General features: G+C 39.5%; 1 protein-coding gene across 3 annotated transcripts in view; it reads right to left on the reverse strand.

Annotated features, from left to right (window-relative positions):
- Nucleotides 1–20,094, reverse strand: part of SIM1 (SIM bHLH transcription factor 1) — a 72,996-nt gene that overhangs the window by 27,037 nt on the left and 25,865 nt on the right. For all 3 annotated transcript variants that reach the window (XM_066254462.1, XM_066254461.1, XM_066254463.1), the window contains one exon: nt 5,638–5,806. In XM_066254462.1, the coding sequence (XP_066110559.1) occupies nt 5,638–5,806 (169 nt within the window). The remainder of the gene's footprint in view (nt 1–5,637; nt 5,807–20,094) is intronic.

Raw genomic sequence — 20,094 nt, forward strand, 5'->3', positions numbered from 1 at the left:
AAACTGGGTGGTGACAGTGAATTACAATTTGTGCATGTCTTGCATGTTCAAATAAGGGTGCCTAAATAATTCCAAAAAGCAGTGTTGCTGTTTGCCATTTATCAGACATCTGTTAGAAATTTATAGATATGTCTAATATATAATAGAGCAAGAACCTAATAAATAATATTGACAGAACCATTGAAACACCATTTTCAAAACTAATAAAAGGAATAAGCCTGTTACTCTACAAACTCAGTTTTGCTCTGGAAACTGCCTTTAAAAATTTGATGCAGCTTTGCATGCTAAAAATATGTGAACATGGAAATAACAAAAAAAAATTCTCTTTGTTTTTGAGAAAAGAGAAAGAAGTATTTAAAATTAAATACCATTAAAAGCTTAATTATTCAGCCCTGGCCAGTTTGCTCTGTGGTAGAGCATCTGCCCTGCGTGTGGAAGTCCCAGGTTTGATTCCCGGTCAGGGCACACAGGAGAAGCAACCACCTGCTTCTCCACCCCTCCACCCCTTCCTCTCCTGCAGCCAAGTCTTGATGGTTTCAGTGAGTTGGCCACGGGTGCTGAGGATGGCTCTGTGGCCTCCACCTCAATGCTAAAAATAGCTAGGTTGCTAAGCAATGAAGCAACCACCCAGATAGGCAGGGCACCACCCTTAGGGGCCTTGCTGGATGGATCCTGTTTGGGGAGCATGCAGGAGTTTATTTCTCTGCCTCTCTTCCTCTCACTTAAAAAAAATAAAATTAAAAAAAATCTTAATTATTCAGTAATAAAGATGCATTTATTATGTGTCTTTTAATAATATGTAAACGGAAATTCAGTACAAGTGTGTCATTAGCTACTAAATGTAAGCTTTATTTTTTATTAAACTATGGTTGACACACAATATTATATTAGCTTTAGGTATACACCACAGTGATTCAATATTTCTATTCCTTACAGTGTGAACACAACAGTATTTAGTCTAGTAACCATTGGTTACCATATAAAGTTATTACAATAATATTGGCTGTTTTTCCCATGCTGTATATTACATCCCTGTGACTTCTTCAAATGTAACTGGAGGCTTGAGCCTCTTAGTCCCCTTTACCTTTTTTGCCCATTCTCTCACCACCCTTTCCTCTGGCACCCATCAGTTTGTTCTCTGTATTTATGAGTCTGTTTCTGTTTTATTTTTGTTTTGTTTTGTTTTGTTTTAGATTCCGCAAGTACATGAGCCTATATAGTACTGTGTTCCTCAGTCTGACTTATTTCACATAGCATTATACCCTCTAGGTTCATCCGTATCACTTTTTTATTTTTTTTTTTAGATTCATCCATATTATTGCAAATAACAAGATTTTCTTCTTTTTATGGCTGAGTAATATCCTACTGTATACAGGTACCACATTTTTTTATCCATTTATCTATCAATTGACACCTAAGTTACTTCTGTATCTTGCTTTGGTTAATAAAAGTGCATGTATCTTTCAAAAAGGCAGCCTACTAAATGGGAGAAGATATTTGCAAATGATACATCCCATAAGGGGTTAATATCCAAATATACATAAAGAATTCATATAACCCAACACCAAAATAACAATCTTATTAAAAAATAGAGAAGCCTGACCAGGCAGTGGTGCAGTAGATAAAGTGTTGGGCTAGGGTGCAGAGGACCCAGGTTTGCGACCCTGAGGTCGCCAGCTTGAGCACGGGGTCTCTGACTTGAGCCTGGGATCACTGGCTTGAGCCCAAAGGTCACTGGCTTAAATCCCAAGGTCACTGGTTTGAGCCCAAGGTCGCTGGCTTGAGCCTAGAGTCACTGGGTTGAGCAAGGGTTCACTCAGTCTGCTGCAGTCCCCCATTCAAGGCACATGTGAGAAAGCAATCAATGAACAACTAAGGAGACTAAGGAGCTGCAATGAAGAATTGATGCTTCTCATCTCTCTCTCTTCCTGTCTGTCTGTCCCTATTCGTCCTTCTCTCTGTCTCTTTCTGTCTCTGTCACACAAAAATAAATAAAATGGAGGACATGCTCAGGTATCTTCTTCAAGAAGGACTTACAAATGACCAACAGACATAAAAAGATGTTCAACATCACTAATCATCTGGGAAACGCAAATCAAAAACCACAATTAGCTATCACTTCAGACCTGTCAGAATGACTCTTATCAATAAATCAACAAACAGCAAATATTGGTGAGGATGTGGAGAAAAGGGAACCCTCATGAACTGCTGGTGGGAATGCAGATTGGTGCAGCCACTGTGAAAACAGTAAGGAGTTAGCTCAAAAGATTAAAAATGGAATGGCCTTATGCCCCAGTGATTCTATGTTTGGGTATTTATCTGAAGAAAAAGTAAGTTTTAAAATATAATTTCAAAATAAATCTATAATGATCAAAATATATCTATAACAAGAAGAGGTGCAGGCAAGTCAAAGATAGAAATTTACCCATTTTCCCTGTACAATGCCTTTTACTTCAGTAGAAAGTTTTGTTCAGACCCACACAGACTCACACCAGGATTATCCAAATGAGTCTCCTAAGTAGTTTGCTTTGCTTCAACCCCATTAATACTCTCATTTTTTATTCAAAACCTTTACTGATTCACCACAAAACAAACTCTAAACTCCTTGGCTTAGCCGATAGCACCATTCAATGATTCCAAACATATCATCCCTTGTCCATATCCTCAGGGACTTCCCCTCCCCCACTCCACCTCCAAATCCAGTCTCACAAACAATGCATTCCTGCATTTATTCATAATCTTTCATAATCCTGGTCATCCTGAAATGTCCCCTCCTTTCCCTTATGCCCTTCTATCTACCTGAATTGTACCTTCAAAACCAAATCTCCTACAATACCTTCCCCAGGTTAGAGTTCCTGTATCTGATACTCCACTCAGAAAGCCTTTTGTATACACCATCTATACGCTATGTATTCAAATATATAACTTATTCCAACTGCCAACTGTACTACAAAACTGATGGATATTTCTTGTACCGCTTCTTCATACTCTAGCACTTTTTGCCCAAACCCTGACCTCATTCACAATGGGCAGCACAGCAACTTTCCAATGCTGATGCTCAGCTAGCATCAATGGAGTCAAAGACATAAGGCATGAAAATTAAAAATTAAATAGTCCTAAATAGTAGGAGAATAGTTTGAACCAAATACGATTTTTGAGAAGCTAAATTATCTTTTCATTAAAATTCCCAAGAATTTGGAATTCCAGATGATGGTATTAAGCTGTTTCCTTTCATCAGAAACAGTAATGAGTTGGCCCTGGATGTCACGCTCCTCCAATGTGTCCTCAGAGGATCTCTGCTCGCCCCATGACAATTCACTACAAATGCCTGCTCCCTGGTCTATTAGCAGCCCATGTAGTAGGAACTCAGTCAATGATTGACCCAGCACCATGATTATCTAAAGTAAACACAATTAAAGAATAACCTTTACTAGACACATAAATGTCAAATAAATTTAATTCATGACTGTGCAATTTCAAATGAGACATATGGCCAAAATTCTAAAGACCGGATTTATATACATATTAACCACAAAAATGGACACACAAACGTCAAGAAAAATACTATGTAGACAAATGTGTGTGTTTGCACATGATTTTTATACTTCAGAGAACATATCTAGAAAAAAAGCACAATTTTGGAGAAGAAAAATGAGGAAATAAAAGGGCCTTTATTTCTTTTTCTTTTTTTAATTTTACTTTCCACTATTCTGTATTGTTTTTTTAAAAGCTTTGAAACATGTCTAACTTTCAATGAACTCATCTCCCCCCACAAGAAGCAGCCTAGTGGCAGTTAAAACATTTGTTTAAGTGAGTCATTACAGCTAGAGTAAAATAATAAAAATTTTAGACATTAAGAGCTGAGCATGAAAGAAAACAGACTTAGTGAGATTCTGGAAGTTGAATGGGGAGATTTTGCTTTTGTGGCTTAATTTCTGTATAATGGACAAACTCCCTTTTAACCTAATACTCCTAATTTCAATTCTTTCATCGATGTGTCCAACACTCTTATATAGTTAAGGATAGAATTACCAAAAGATATAATCCAGACTTTCAGGTAGTAAAAGAGACAGTAAAACTTTTCCCAAAGTATGAGATGCTAATAAAAAAAAAAGTCTCTCAGATGTTCAATAAAAATTCCTCCTTTGCCTAACCTGTGGTGGCACAGTAGATAAAGCATCAACCTGCAACACTGAGGTGGCCGGTTTGAAACCATGGCCGCCCAGTCAAGGCTCATGTTGGAGTTGATGTTTCCTGCTCCTCCCCCTTCTCTCTCTCTCCTCTCTAAAATAAATAGTCTTAAAAAATAATACTAAAATAAAAAAAAATTCCTCCTTCACAGTGACTTCAACTCAAATGTACTTGAAAAGTAAACTGCTCAGTCCTCATAACAGAAGCTGTCCACTGAAAAACGTCTAGGCATTAATTACACTCTATTTCTCCCTTTTTTGTCAAAGCAAAGAAATCGGGTCTTCTGTGGGAGAGTTTAAACCCTGTGACATAAATCTCTTCATATACTAAGCCACTAAAATAATATAGAAAGAGTAGCTTCTTAGTGACCATTAGGTCAATGAATGATATTTCTTCAAACAGTATACACTTGTAGAAATCAACAAAATAATATGCTCTGGCTGACAAGTAAGAAAATAATCATTTTTCTTCACCCTAGATTGACATTATTTTATTCAAAATACATATTAAAAACATAAATGATGAAGACCACCTTGATGAAATTACTCTAAATCCAGTTTGCTTTTATACTAGCCCAGAAATCCTCTCCTAAGTTACTCTAATAAATCACAGGAAATTTGATGTGATGCCCTTAAAGAGCAGGATGGAAGTGAGGTGGTCACAGGACACTGGCAGTGGGGAATCCCCCCTTCTGTCCTGCCCCCTTCAGGCTAGGAGAGAGGTGTGTACACACCTTGACACAGTCTAGTTTCTACATCTGAGTAACGGATCAGAAAAATAATGGTTTTCCTTCCAAGCATCAGGACTTGTCTTTGTACCTTGCAGTGTTTCTGGAATGCCTCCTCTGGGTCTCATCCGCTCGCCACCTTGCAAAGATGAGAGGAGTTGCTTTTCCCACCACTCCTGCCATCTGGAAGGCCCTCTCTGTTTCACTCTTCCCCATAAACAGTCCATCTGTGCTCCGCTCTCATAATGAAATGCATCCTTGATCCTTTGCCTCCACTTCTTAATTTCCTCCAACTTCAGTTCCAGTACGAAGATTCAATCCTTCTCCATCAAGCTCTTGTTTTCCCTATTTTGCTATGCTGGCTACATCTTTCTGGCTAATCATCGTGAAGGGAAAAAAATTGGATCAACTCTTTGAGATAACAAAGTTAGGATTCTGACTGCAAACAGAGGCTCTCACAACCTTTATATAAAAGCAGTAAACCACAATCATTTCAAATCTTTACTAGTATGCTTATTGTGAAGAAAGAACAGGAGAGAGAAAATAGTTTTCAAAAGCTTTCCAGATTTATAGAAGCTTTACATTTAGTAAAACCAGGTAAATCATTCCAAACAGTTTTCATACTTCTTCCACAAGGAGACCAAACCAGGACACACACACACAGAGAGAGAGAGAGAGAGAGAGAGAGAGAGAAATCTGCAGAATGACAATGCACATACCTGAGGGTATGGTGAAGTCCTGGATTTTGACTTCGAACTGGAGAGTCTCGACTTGGCCCCCTTTCTGTTGTCAGGCATGGTAGGAGTGGAGCTGCTCGCATAGGAGAAGGTTGGTTTGGAGGCTGAGATCTGATCCAGGGAGAGTTGCAGCCCTTTGTATTCTGTGTCTCTGCAAGGCGGGAGGACAAAGCCCTTAATTAGCCACCACATGCAATGAAGTTCATACCTTCTCTCACTAGGAATGACAGTAATCCATATTTGGATTACTTATACCACAACCAAATTATAGTATATGCTTATGAAAATGTCTTAATTCTTTTTTCTTTTTATAAATAGAAAAAAAAAAAACCCTATTCACCTTCTCAGATCTTATGTGTCTTCATTGGTGAGGTATGGATTATAAAACCTACGCTAAAGATTTCCTGTGTGGGGTCAACTCAACAGACATCTTCTATCAGCGGTTCCAGATCAATAATTCTGATAAACACTCCAAATATTCTTATAGCCAGCAAACTAATGTAACCTGGTTTATCAGTAAGTTAAAAATCCCTAACTAATTCAGTTACCTTCAGGTACATTTTATCACCAGTTCTTTGCATTCTTCCCTTCACTCAATAAATATTCATTAAGCTTCTAATATATACCGGATTTTGTGCTATATGGTGATGAAAGGATAGTAAGACAGGTAAAGCCCCCCTGCCCTTGTGCAGATTACAATCCCTTTGGGAGAAGAAACAGTAAACAAATAAATAAGCATAACTGCAGATTGATATGAAGGGGATAAAGAGTGTATCTCAGAGAGTTTATTGCAATTCTATGGCTTGAGGTACCAAGGGGCTGAAGATAGGAGCCTTGGCCCTGCCCGTAACTCCCACTTCAGTCCAGTTCTAGGAAGCAGGGCATCTCCTCTGACGCCTCAGTTTTCTAAGAGGGTGTCAACCCTTCCCACTGGCAGCCTAAGTAAAATGCTTCACAGTCTTCTTTGTGAGGACTCATGGGAAAAGTTCCTCTCAGGTTCCAGAACTAGTGGGGTTGCTCCTGGGCATTTGATTTCCTTTTCTTTCGTGAACACTGTGGATCATAGAACTCATCATGTTTTGCTCTCTGCATCAGGAGTTAAAAAGTTTCAAGCCACGAGTCCAATTTGTAACCACCTCTGGCAAGTGTACAGGTCCTCATGGCAGGGATTTTGTGTAACAGACACCACTGGCGGCCATTATTTTTATCTTACTTTTCCTTTTCTCTAATGGGTTCATCTTTTCAAAAATGTTATATTCATTTTAATACTCTTTGGATTAAGGTGGATATATGTAGTGTAATAAATTAATAATATTATAGTAGTATATGAAAAAGTGACTGGCAGATTTCCATGGGTCAGCAAACATTCATTTACCTTTTTTTATTTGCCTTTATTTGTTCTTCTACAGAGATCACACAAAAGCAAAGTATAATTCAGGCAAAGGGTCCTTCAAGTACCTAGGAATAGACACTAAAACAGGTTCAACAATATCACTGCCACAAACTAGTCTAGTGATCTATGTCAACAAATTACAGCAGATTCATATAAAATCGTCCATCTACTCAGTGCAAGAAGAAAGAAACCTCCTACAGGAGCAACAGAAATTTAGAAGGTGGGCATGCAGGCTTGGGAAGTCTGATTACATCTCTGGTCTGCCTTACTGCTCTAATCAACTGCTTCTAAGGACTACACACAACATAGATGCTAAGCACTCCTCTGACAGACATGCAATGCCCTCCAAAATGTGGAAATGTGACTCCCACCTATTTTTCTGACAATATCTCAAAATTTTCCTCACATTATCCAAAATAATTTTCCTCAAACTGATATTTTCTTTTCCTGACTCTCTCTTCCCTAATATATATTTATAAAACTCCTTTTACAAAGAAATATCTTAAGTTCCATTTGCCTCTATGAAGCCCTTTCTGATCGCTAACCCCATTAATTCCTTCAATACGTGTGTACTGAGTGTCTGTGTGTGGGCTCTGATCTAGGGGCTACAGACCTATCAATGAAAAGAAGTACTAAGTCACTACCACATGAAGAAGACATCAGGGCCAGTCCCTAAAGGAAGTAGAGAGGGGACCAGAAATTACCTTTTTTCTCCCTTAAACTTTATTTTTAAAGTGACTATGTGCTATTTTTCCCAGTAGATTCTAAGTTCTTAGAGGACAAGAACCAAGAGATATTTTGTGGTATCCCAATGCCATTTGCACATTTCACATAGATGGAAGAGGGAAAAGATACAGTTGCAACCAAGAAAATATTATTTCCCCCAGTGACTACTAATAACTTGCAACCCAACAGCCTTTCTCTGTGAGAAAAGCCCCTAGTGGCTGTAAGTGCTCCTCACCCACCTGCCCTGAGATCACATATGTGGGACAGTGAGCCAGGCAGGCTGGGCTCTAAAATAAGGTCTCCGCCAGCACTTGGGCATCTTCTGCGTCAAATGGAATCTGCTCCACTGAACAGCAGAGTATCCAGCCTGTCCCTGCCAGAGAGGACCTACACTGACATCAAACACCATGCACCCCTGAAAACATGGCTAAAGAATTCTGACCACTCCTTCTTAATGCAACACTTTAGCACAGGGACTTCATGGTTACAAACAGAGAGTAAATATTTTTCTCTTGCACACTTTCAGACTCCACAAGTATGCATCTCAACTAATTAGAAAAGTTCTTTCTAAATTCTTGCATTGCTTCCAATGACAGAAGTACTCCAAATCAAATAGGCTTAAATAACATTTAAAACCAATAAATGATTTGAAATTCTAAATATTCACATGAAAATGCATATATATATACATATATATACATATATATATAAGATTCATACAAATATTCTTGATGAATTAATAAAAATTCTTAATGTTCTGGTGCACATCAAAAAATACAAAAGAGGGCCCTGGCCGGTTGGCTCAGTGGTAGAGCGTCGGCCTGGCGTGCAGAAGTCCCGGGTTCGATTCCCGGCCAGGGCACACAGGAGAAGCACCCATCTGCTTCTCCACCCCTCCCTCTCTCCTTCCTCTCTGTCTCTCTCTTCCCTTCCTACAGCGAGGCTCCATTGGAACAAAGATGGCCCAGGTGCTGGGGATGGCTCCTTGGCCTCTGCCCCAGGCGCTAGAGTGGCTCTGGTCGCAATGGAGCGACGCCCCAGAGAGCATCGCCCACTGGTGGGCAGAGCGTGGCCCCTGGTGGGTATGCTGGGTGGATCCCGGTCGGGTGCATGCAGGAGTCTGTCTGACTGTCTCTCCCCATTTCCAGCTTCAGAAAAATACAAAAAAAAAATACAAAAGAGAATCCACCAAATTGAGAGAAGACTATGAAGTAGGTAGACCAGGGTTTGGTCACACTGTCTATGTGACAACCCACCTAGACCTCAATTCATAGGGATGTGGTGAGGTTTAGATGAAATAGTATATGAAAAACTCATAACACAGTAAATGTTCAATAAATAGAATGTATTATTTCTTAATGCCCACACTCTGTGGCACTTTTTCACACCCAGTTTTCCCAGAACAAGTTTCATTTTGATTGCAATTATAATCCATTTCATTGCAAACACCTCCTTACACTGTATTTCTTTCTATCCCAAACTCATTTTAATTTGCTCTATTAGTTTTAAGCTTATAAGGTAAATTCTTTATTGCTAAGTCATCAAACGGGGACCTTATAGCAGCACAGACCAAAACTCTGAGAATAGTTTAGCCTCTTCAAAACTCTTAACAGCTCAAAAGATGTGTTCGGATGAAAAGCACAATAAAAAAATATCCACTTAAAGACATTTCAAGTATGGTTGATGTGCTGCCAAGAGGAGCTCTGAATGGCAGATTCACTAAGAACAAAGCATTTGTTTTATTTTTAGAATTCTATTAAATTGAGTATTTCATTTGTATAGATTAAAGGGCTGGCTGCTGATGGGAATCACATTATGAGTTCCATTTCCCTCCTCCAAACTCAGACACAAAGAGGAGTCTGGCCCTACCTCTCTCTCCCCTCCCACAGTGAGGCATGTTCTTGTATCACACACATCCTCAAAGTTAGGCACATGCGTAGCCATGTTAGGTGTGTGCGTAGCAATGCTTCCCTGTGGAGAAGGACAAAATAACTTACTTGGGCACAAAGGACTTAGGCTCTAAAATGAATATGGTGAGGAACTTGACTTAGCTGACTTTAATAAAGGAAGGACACAGCCTGCTCTACTTCTGCTGCTTTCCTGAAAGTGCCACATTGACCCTGTTTGGGACTCCATAGGTAACCATCCCAAGAACAGCTCCTGCAGTTCCCCCAAACATGATTGGCATATCAAAAGAAGAACGGTAGCATTCACCTTTTGCCATATATTTTTAAATAGCTATTAAAACCAATTTACATTTGTTTTCTTTTCCTCCCTTTAATGCCTTCTACCAGAGCGGCAGACATCTTCAGCTGCCTCGGCTCAGAAAGCAGTGTGCAGTGGGTAATTTGTAATCACTAGTACATGCAGCTTGTCAATCTCACCCATATTTGCACAGACCAAAGTAATCCTCTTATTTTATTATGGACAGTCAGAAATCATTCAATTTGCAGGATTAACCATCGGAGTCTACTCTAAATTTTATAATAGTCCTGTATATATTTGGAATTACTCAAATTCTAATAAATTAATAGGAGCCATTTTTGCATCATTGGCCTTCCAGCCTTCCCTTAAGCAATACGCATACCCACTCACAAGGTAAATGCTGCCTCGCCCGCATGGGAAGCTCAGTGTGACACCCTTGCAAAGCAAATAGAAGGTGTCTTCACCACTACAAGGTACTCTCAGCTTCAGAGAAATGGATTAATATTTCTATCATGTCAACTGGGAGACACGCCCCCATGATGCCAACAGCAGCACTAACATATTTAAAACCTTCAGGTGAGTTGGAATGAATGCACAGAGAAAAGGTAACAACTATATTTTATCAGTTCATGTTGAGTAATGAGTCTTTGCGAGTATTTCCCTCTTGATCTCGCCACATCGTACTCCACTTCCATTTGGGACAACTGGATTTTGCTTCTTGTCAGGTCAGCTGTGTAGCTGGCCATTCTGGAGCTTCTTTGTTGACTTTATGTTATGTGGCAATTCTTAAAAGATGTTGCCAGATTTCCCAATTGAGCTTTTTTTTTTTTTTTAAACAGCTGAAGGTGATCAAATTACTGAGGAAAACGTGAAAACAAAGACATACAATTGATTTGGCTCCAAAGGCGCTGACTGAAATAAGCAGAGGATTGCATTAAACCGTGATCGGATTAAGTGGGAATGACTGTGCCTTATACTAAACTTTTTAACTGGATTCTAGAGTCACTGTTACACGAAGTGCATGACCTTCTTTACATTCTGGCAGAGTTCCTGCCTGGCCACCGGGCAAACCTCCACAGCGGCGAGACCTACTTTATGCTTCGTAGTCAGGCTCCCAGGAAGCCCAGCAGAGAGAGCTGATAAAGAGGATTCCATACTGTGAGAGGCTTGCAGACTAGGATAGTCTGCTGGGAAATTACACTAAAGCGCCCTTGGAAATGTAATAGTGTCATACTAATAAGTGGATTTGTGTTTGCTCCTTGTGGTTTTCCCCGTTTGATTTGGCGGTTTTAGTAGTTCTCAGAAAGTCTTGGGTGTTACATAAATATTGCCTCTGCCTAGAAACATCTTTCTGCTCCATTTTGTAAGTTTCACCCAACATGCTCTGGAGTGGATGGTGCCACAAAGGTAAGGAATGGCTTAGGCACAAAGTCTACTATCACATTGTGATTTCAAGAAGGAAAGACCTGGGTACAAGCAATAACAACCAAAAAGTCAATCAAAAACTGTAATGTGTCAGTAAGATGTGGCAAAGTCACCATCCTCACAACAGGGATTGTGAAATACCTTTGCATCACCCCATGATACAAGTTGAAATATTAGCTAAATCCAGACCTGCTAACCACAATGCATCTGAATTTGTTTCCTTACCCCCATGGGTCACAGTGAGTTCTCCTGCTTTCCCTCTGAGCCCCTACACCATTCACTGCCTCTCTTACACATTTGGCACTTCTAGTTCTATCTCACAGTGTGATGAACGGTATATCTTGAAAACAAACTCCAAAATTCCATCTGTTAGGACAATCTCTGCTTGTTCTCTAGCACAATATCTTACAGAGAGCAGATACTTACTTCCAAGTGATTAACAAAATAATTCTTATTGCAATAAACTTATTCATCTCAAACCCACATGACTTGAAAAAAACAAGAACTATAAATGAGATATCTGCTAAACAAGCAAACTTATGTGAGGAGTTTTTTTTTAAACTAGTATATGGGAATGATCATTCTGAAATTCTGTGAGGTCCTAAACCAAAGAAATGGATTCTATGTTATTGTTTTCTTATTATGTTTATTAATACAATGCAGTTAATTTTCATGAAGGTATAATTCAGGCATGTCCTATGTGATATTAATCTCATCCTCAACCATTGATTTGGAATTATTACAACTGTACTAAAGGAATGAGGAAGAATAGTACTTTAAATGCCCAGAGGAATCACTCTACAAATTGATAATCAATACAGTATCTCAATAGAAAAATAAGAAAAAGGTATAAACAATGCACAGATTGCTAAAACACAATTTTTTAAAAGGCTTAGTTAGCCCCACTAGTAATAACCTACATGAATTAAGGCAGCTATCAGGTGTCATTTTTGCCTTTCAAATTAGCAAAGATTTTTTAATGACAATAAATCCCAATGAAAATAAGCTGAGATAAATATAAATATATATATATATGTGTGTGTGTGTATATATATATATATTAGCGAGAGAGAGACAGACAGGAAGGGAGAGAGATGAGCAGGAACTTGTACTTGCGTCACTTTTTAGTGTTCATCGATTGCTTCGCATATGTGCCTTAACCAGCGGGCTCAAGCTAAGCCAGTGACCCCTTGCTCAAGCTGGTGAGCCTGCCCTCAAGCCAGTCACATCAAGGTTTCCAATCTGGGACCTCAGCATCCCAGGTCAATGCTCTATCCACTGCACCACCACTGCTCAGGTAAATGGGCATTCTTATATACAGCTGGTAAGGGAGTATACTGAAGGTAATACTAAGAGTCTTAAGAATGTTTATACTTTAAATCCAGTAACTGCACTTCTAAAAATATATCTTATAAAAATAGTGAAAGAAAGGCATCAAAAATCTATATACAAGGGTGTTTTGTTTATCAGTACAACTTCTTATATTTCATTGTAAATAATCAAATATAAATAAAACTAAATAACCAATATAAAGATTAATTATGATATACACAAGTGATAAAATATTATGCAGTCATTAAATTCTGTTACTCTAATGACATAAAATATTAATTACATGAAAAATTATCTTTTAAAATTAACATGTATAGTATATGCACATATATGTAACATAACATATATGCATGTACATGTAGTTAAAGGCAAAAACTAAATGTCAACAGTAGATATCTAGAAAATAATTTAAAATGTTCTGTGTCTTTCCTTTATACCTCTCTGCATTATCTTAACTTGTTCTATAGTAAACATGTATTACTTTCATAATCAGAAAAATATTTCCTTAAAAAAAAACACTGAGGCAAATTATATTAAAATAGTTCCTGAATTTCTTTTTAAAATATTTTCAGGATTTATTCTTTGTGAATAATATAAAATGGCAAAAGAGAAAGCACTATTAAACTTCTTTCCTGTAGGTCCAACTTTTCAGGCACACCACTGATCGTTTTTAAATGTCCATATGCTCTATCAGCGCCTACACATTTCACTGACTTTCTAATCTATTTCCCACCCCTCCCTCCTTACAGAATTACCAGTCTCTGAAGGCTTTTATGGGTACTGTATGGCTTCGTAGTTCCTTCTTTGGAGAATTTAACTTAAATCATTCATTATAATTGAAAGAAAAGAAACTCTTCTTTTTTAAAAAAAAAAATTATGTAGCTTTTTAAAATAATTTGGCTTCATGTGAGCAAAAAGATGGCATATCCATCACTGTTTAAATGGAGTGAACCCTATTTGGGGCCAAGTTCCTTGTTCTAAGGAACCTCACTTCTTTATACCTGGGAATTTGTTCTATACTTAGCTACCAACGTTGTAGGCACATTTACGAATCCTCCTGGTCTACATTCCAAATTCTGTTGTTGTTATCACTTTCTCATTTCTTATTTCCTTGAGTAGGGGAAGTCTCCTCTCCTACAATTAGAACTCTTGATTTTAGCCCCTTTTTGGGTGGGGGAAAGCCAAATAAAAAAAAAGAAAAAGTGATACTAATATGAACCAAGTTTTTTTTTTTTTTAGATTTTTCAACAAATAAAAAATACAGTGCACACCTTATTCCAGCCCCTCTTTTCCATCCCCTTCTATTCTTTCCTACCTCCCACCCTCGGGGTCCATCCCCCTCTCTTTCCTCACCACTTATTAAGCTGAAGTTTTCCAAATGTCTGTCCCCTTTTAAACTTTTCCAATGCCTAAGATCAATAAGTTATGGGGAGCCTGCCTCCTACAATCTTGTATGAGATTGAAGTTTAATTCTCATAGGAACAGCTTTCTTACCTAGTTCTTCTCACCCTTAAAAGCTGATTCCGGCCTTGGCCGGTTGGCTCAGTAGTGGAGCGTCGGCCTGGCGTGCAGGGGACCCGGGTTCGATTCCCAGCCAGGGCACACAGGAGAAGCGCCCATCTGCTTCTCCACCCCTCCCCCTCTCCTTCCTCTCTGTCTCTCTCTTCCCCTCCTACAGCTAGGCTCAATTGGAGCAAAAGATGGCCCAAGGCGCTGGGGATGGCTCCTTGGCCTCTGCCTCAGGCGCTAGAGTGACTCTGGTCACAATGGAGCGACGCCCCCTGGCGGGCAGAGCATTGCCCCCTGGTGGGCGTGCTGGGTGGATCCCGGTCTGGCACATGCGGGAGTCTGTCTGTCTCTCCCTGTTTCCAGCTTCAGAAAAATACAAAAAAAAAAAAAAAAATCTGATTCCTAAACTCTAAAAATGTCCCCTAGCAGAAATGGTGGTAGAACCACAGCTCCAATTTTTAAGTCCACACAAACTCCAAAAACAGAAAAGGTACCTGTGGTCATAAGGAAATAACCTTCCTGTAACACTGGAAAATCTGGATCCCAAACTCAAAGCCACAGGGTCCCCAAATTCCCCACAGGGCCTTACAAGGGCAAGTCTCAAGGCACTGTTGGAAGCTCTGCTCTTTTCTTTTTTTTTTTTTTTTCTTTTTTTTTTTTTTTTTATTATAGAGAGGGGGAGAGAGAGAGAGAGAGAGAGAGAGAAGGGGGGAGGAGCAGAAAGCATCAACTCCCATATGTGCCTTGACCAGGCAAGCCCAGGGTTTTGAACCAGCAACCTCAGCGTTTCCAGGTTGATGCTTTATCCACTGCGCCACCACAGGTCAGTCTTTTCTACACAGTACAAAGATACTGGCATTTCTGCAGATAATAGAGAAGTAGACCCTCAGACTTTGAACTCCCTAGGAAAAGATGCAGGAAAAATGATGTCATGCTTTGTTTTCAAATGTATGAATCTTCATTTGTTTAACTTAAATATTTTAAAAGATGTCCTATATCATTTATTCTTGATTAAACCTCTTTTAGATAGTCAATCATTAATGGTTTCTTTACAGTTGCTGTGCAAACACTTCGTTCACACCTATAACATATCAAATCTCACAGATGTTCTTTAATTGGATTCATTTATTTCTAATCTCCTTAAGCCCTTACTACTATAATGCTTGACTAAATATATATTAAACTCCATTATTTAAACAGCTAAAATAAATTTGAGTTGTATTTTATGAACAAAAATTAACAATTCAACAAATGTTCTACCATTATTATTACGTGCCTCAGTATTCGGACACTATTTAAAATTGCCTGGTAGATATGCTGTGTTTAACCAAAATAATTTCTAAATTGTTGCTCGAGGTTTTGGACTGCCCACTAAAATGCCAGAATTTTCATTGTCTCTATTTAAAGTCAGAGAGCTGTATAATTCTTTACAAGTTATATATTTTCCAACGGAACCCATTACCAAAGATAGAAGAGGCAGCTGCCCGCTTTCGTGATTTGTAGGATTTAAGGAGATTTCTTGTCCCTCAGTCCCCATGAAGATGGTAATGGTCTACTAGCTGATACTTAAAATACACTATTAGGGTTTTTTGGGTTTTTGTTTTTGGGGGTTTTTTTTGGCTTTTGACAGATGGCTCAAAAGGGAAAGCCTCGTCTATTATCTTTCATTGATTCACTTTAACTGCTCTTTTTCCTACAGCAGTGGTTCTCAAACATCAGGGCGCATCAGAAGCACCTGGAAAGTTTATTAAGAAACAGCTTGCTGGGCCCACCCCCTGGAGTTTCTCATTTGTAAGTCTAGGGTGCAACCTACAATTTTCATTTTCAATAATCCTTCCACCATAGGTGGTGCTGATGCTGCCAATCAGGAGACATTGTTAACTAGAGCAGTGGTTATCTGGGGTGAGAAAGCTAAAGGGATTTGGTGAAAGGGCACCATAGACAAGATGGAAAAACCACTAAAAATGGAGGAAACATCCCAAAGATAAAATGTACACTTACCCGCCCCCTGACCTCATTGCATATCCTTCACCAAACTTCTTCCGTTCCCACCCACCACCGCACGGCCTGCTTCCCCCAGCCTCCTCCTGGGCACCTCCTGTTCTTCAGATCCAGTAACGCTAGAGGGCTTGGTCTTCGGGCTGCTTCTCAGTTAACGCCCACACTCCAGTGATCACATGCATTCTACCAGCTTTAAATTCCATAAACTGATGACCTCCAATCTCCACGGACACCCACATCCAGCCACTTACCTGAAATATCCACTCTGATGAAAGACAGCCATCACAAACTAAACATTGCAAATTGCCGCCCTTACCTGCAAATCTGTTCTTTCCTGCCATTCACCTAAGTTGCTCAGCCTAAAAACCTAAGTGTTATTCTTGACTCTCCATTTTTCACAAATACAATCTAATCCATCTCCAAACCCCAACTGTCTACCTTCAAAACATATCCTCAATCTGATCTTTCATCACCTCCCTCTTTCAAGCCATTATCTTCTATCACTTAGGCAATGACAATCATTTCCCAACTGGTTTTTCTGCCTCTACCTTCCATCCTACCCAAAGCCCATATTTCACACCAAACAGAATGATCTTTTTATAGCTTAAATTAGCTTTGCCATGCCTTTAGTGATAACTTTCTAATAGCTTCCCAAAGCCTTCAAGACCCAACATGGCCTGACTTCCCTATCCAAACATCACTTTCCATTCTCTCCCTGTCTTTCTTTTCTCCAGCCACAGTGACCTGGTGCCATCAACCTGCCAAGCTGGATTCTACCTCAGGGCCTTTGCATTTGCTTTCCACTGCCAGGAATGCTCTCCCTGCACGTTTCAACATAGCTGTCTCCCTCCCTTTATTCAGGGGTCTTCAGAGAGGCCTTCTCTAACTCTCCTCTCTTTGTCCTGCTCATTTTTTCCTTTCATTCCCTAACATTATATATTTGTTTATAAATACTATCTATATACTGCTCACAAAAATTAGAGGATATCTTAAAATGAATATGAAGCATTGAAATATTCCCTAATTTTTGTGAACAAGTATATTTCTTCCCACTAAAATTTATGCTCCATGAGGGAAGGGGTCTCGTCTGTCTTGGTCATACCACAGCCCTAGCACGGAGAAAGCACTGGGAAAACAGTTGCTGAGCAAACACAAGAACCATCCTCTTTGCCATGGAGAGAAATACACTCTGCAACATTCCTTACCATCCCCTGAATTATAGCAACAGAAATTAAGCTGATTCTAATGATAGAAAATTATTTATAACGAAGGTCCTATTGAGTTGACAAGACACACAAATAGAAAAGAAATTATAATGTAAAATGCCATGTAGCGTCTCTAAATATTTTCCTCTTGTTTTCAATTAGCCTTCACAAGAAAATGCTACCCTGCACTTTGCTATTCTTTAATTGCTCTAATTGAAGGAATATAAATTGGCACCCACCCTGCCCTCCTCCTCATGAGCTTCAGCCTTCCAGCATTCCTGAGCTGGAACCCTGCAGGGGTCCATTACCCAAATTCAGTACAACAAATACTTCACTTTGCCAGAACTGTAGTAACATTTCAACAACTAACAGAAATGCTGTGACTTCCAACACTATTAGTCTCTTAACAGCTTACAAAAATTAAAATGAAAAGCCTTGTGTTGCATTTGGTTAGTTTTGAACAGAAAAAGCTGCTCTTTTCCTGTCGTGTGTTTAGACAACGGTATCAATTAATGAGAGTGTTAAAAGAAGTAAATCTCACGGGTTCTTACCTTCAGCAACCAGTACACATCACAGTCATCACAAGCACAGAGAGTGAAATGAATGACTGAACAGCAACAGCAAGGCACAAACCCCTGAAAATGTTCAGAACCAAGGAATCTGTTTCGTAATGGTTTTAGTAAGAGGAGGGAGAGACAGCACACTCTCAGATTGCATTGCCAGAGAATGTCGCTATTCTCTGAGAGATGTGAAAAGTGGCAAAGAACTTGGATTTAAAAGAACAAACACAGAGAGAATCCCACCTTAATGGATACCATTATGACATCCAGTTCAATATAATGAGGCCATTTTCACAATCTGGCCAGCAGCGTATATTAGCACGGCTTTACTGATGTGGATACAACAAATTCTGTTTGAACAAGAAATCCCCAGGGGAAAAAAGAGCCTTTCACAGGCTCTATCCATTTAGCAATCAATCAAAGGGAAAAGATCCTTCTAGTCAAGACAGCAGCTCCTATTTGAATCCTAGTAAAATATTAGATGTTCTAAATAAAATAATGTTCTGTGTGTGGTGCTTACTAATTGCTGTTTTGTGGAAGTGTCATAACTGTTGAGGACTAAGGTAATGAAGAGGAGATAGGGTCGGGTCTGGGGTCTACTATATGCTACTGACTAGGTTCTGAGTACACCCAAACTGTGAAGCAACTGAGGCGCCTAGTGGAGACCCACATATTAGACAAGAGAGTAAACTTTCTATAGACTTCTGCAAAATCTCTGTAAAATGTCACATTACATCTTAAACATTTGGTGAAATTACATGAAATTGTTGATATTGGGCTGTTTTAATATACAGAAATGGTGATTTCATATGGTTCACACTAGTGCAATGTTACCAGTTTAAAGAGAGGGTACTAAGAAGGAAATCCGATGGATGCTGCAGTCCTGGCGCTGGGCTGTGTCCCCACTCATTAGCTGTGCCATACAGGCTCAGTCCCTGGGACTCGCTGAGCCTCTGGCACAAAGCGGCAGCCCTCACTGTGAGTCCTTCTTACTCCCCAACCTAAGCACGGGGCAAACCGGGCATCGTCCCCCACCCTCCTTCAGCTTGGAGCTGACCAGCATCTTGCAGTCTCTCCAGCAGAGCAGCAAAGTCTGGGAAATACCCCTTACAAAGGAAAAGGTTTTTTAAAAAATTAAAAAGCTTAAAATAATTAGCAACATTTTTAAATGTAATAAATCTACAAAGATTTTTGAACCTAGAGTGATTCTTCAATTTAAAAATTTACTGAAATTCCTAATCCCATTAGAAGTCAACCCCCAAAATATTTAAAAATCTCATTCAAAGCATTAAAAAAGAAAAAAAAAATCACCTCTCCATCACTCTAAGCCCAGTTCTCTCTGGCCAGGTAATGAGATACCCAGAACCTGCCCTGAACAAAGTTGTCCTTGTGAGAATTAAAGATGGACTCTTTAGCCTGCAGCCAAGTACTTTGCTGCCAATCATGGTCTCTGTCAACACACTCACACACACACACACACACACACACACACACACACGCACATGCTGAGCTCTTCACACTGCCTCCTCACCCGCCCCCACCATCTAACCAGAGGGCAGTCTGACCATATCTGCAAGCTGATTCCCCAGGCAGTGCCAGCCACCCCATGCCCTCTTCTTTCTAATTGTAGATGGAAACTCTTCCTCCAAGAAAGACTATCAGTCCTGAGGAAGCCTACTTAGGTGTCTTTCATTTTCCTATAAACACTTCCTTATTCATTTTGACATCCCCAGAACTTGGCACATGGCCTGACACATGATAGGCGCTCGATAAACCATTTGTGAATGCTGAAGGACCTACTAGTCGTACCGACTACAGGAGGATCTCGCAATCCTTTCTAGATGTAGTAGAAGCATTGCTGATTTCTCTTTCATGGGAAACCCTCTGCCTTCCTAAGGCTCCCACATTCCCTCCTTCAGTCCAAGGACTCACAGACACTCATTTTTTTATGCTTACTGGCAAGCTTAAAATTATTTGATTTAGTTTCACTGAAATAACCACCCTAATTCACATTTACTTTATATTACTTTGTTGTAGGTACAGTGCCAAGGACCTCACACATCATCCTATTTAACGTTCTCAA

This window comes from Saccopteryx bilineata, chromosome 1, assembly GCF_036850765.1.
Source record: "Saccopteryx bilineata isolate mSacBil1 chromosome 1, mSacBil1_pri_phased_curated, whole genome shotgun sequence".
In the NCBI taxonomy this organism is placed as follows: Eukaryota; Metazoa; Chordata; class Mammalia; order Chiroptera; family Emballonuridae; genus Saccopteryx; species Saccopteryx bilineata.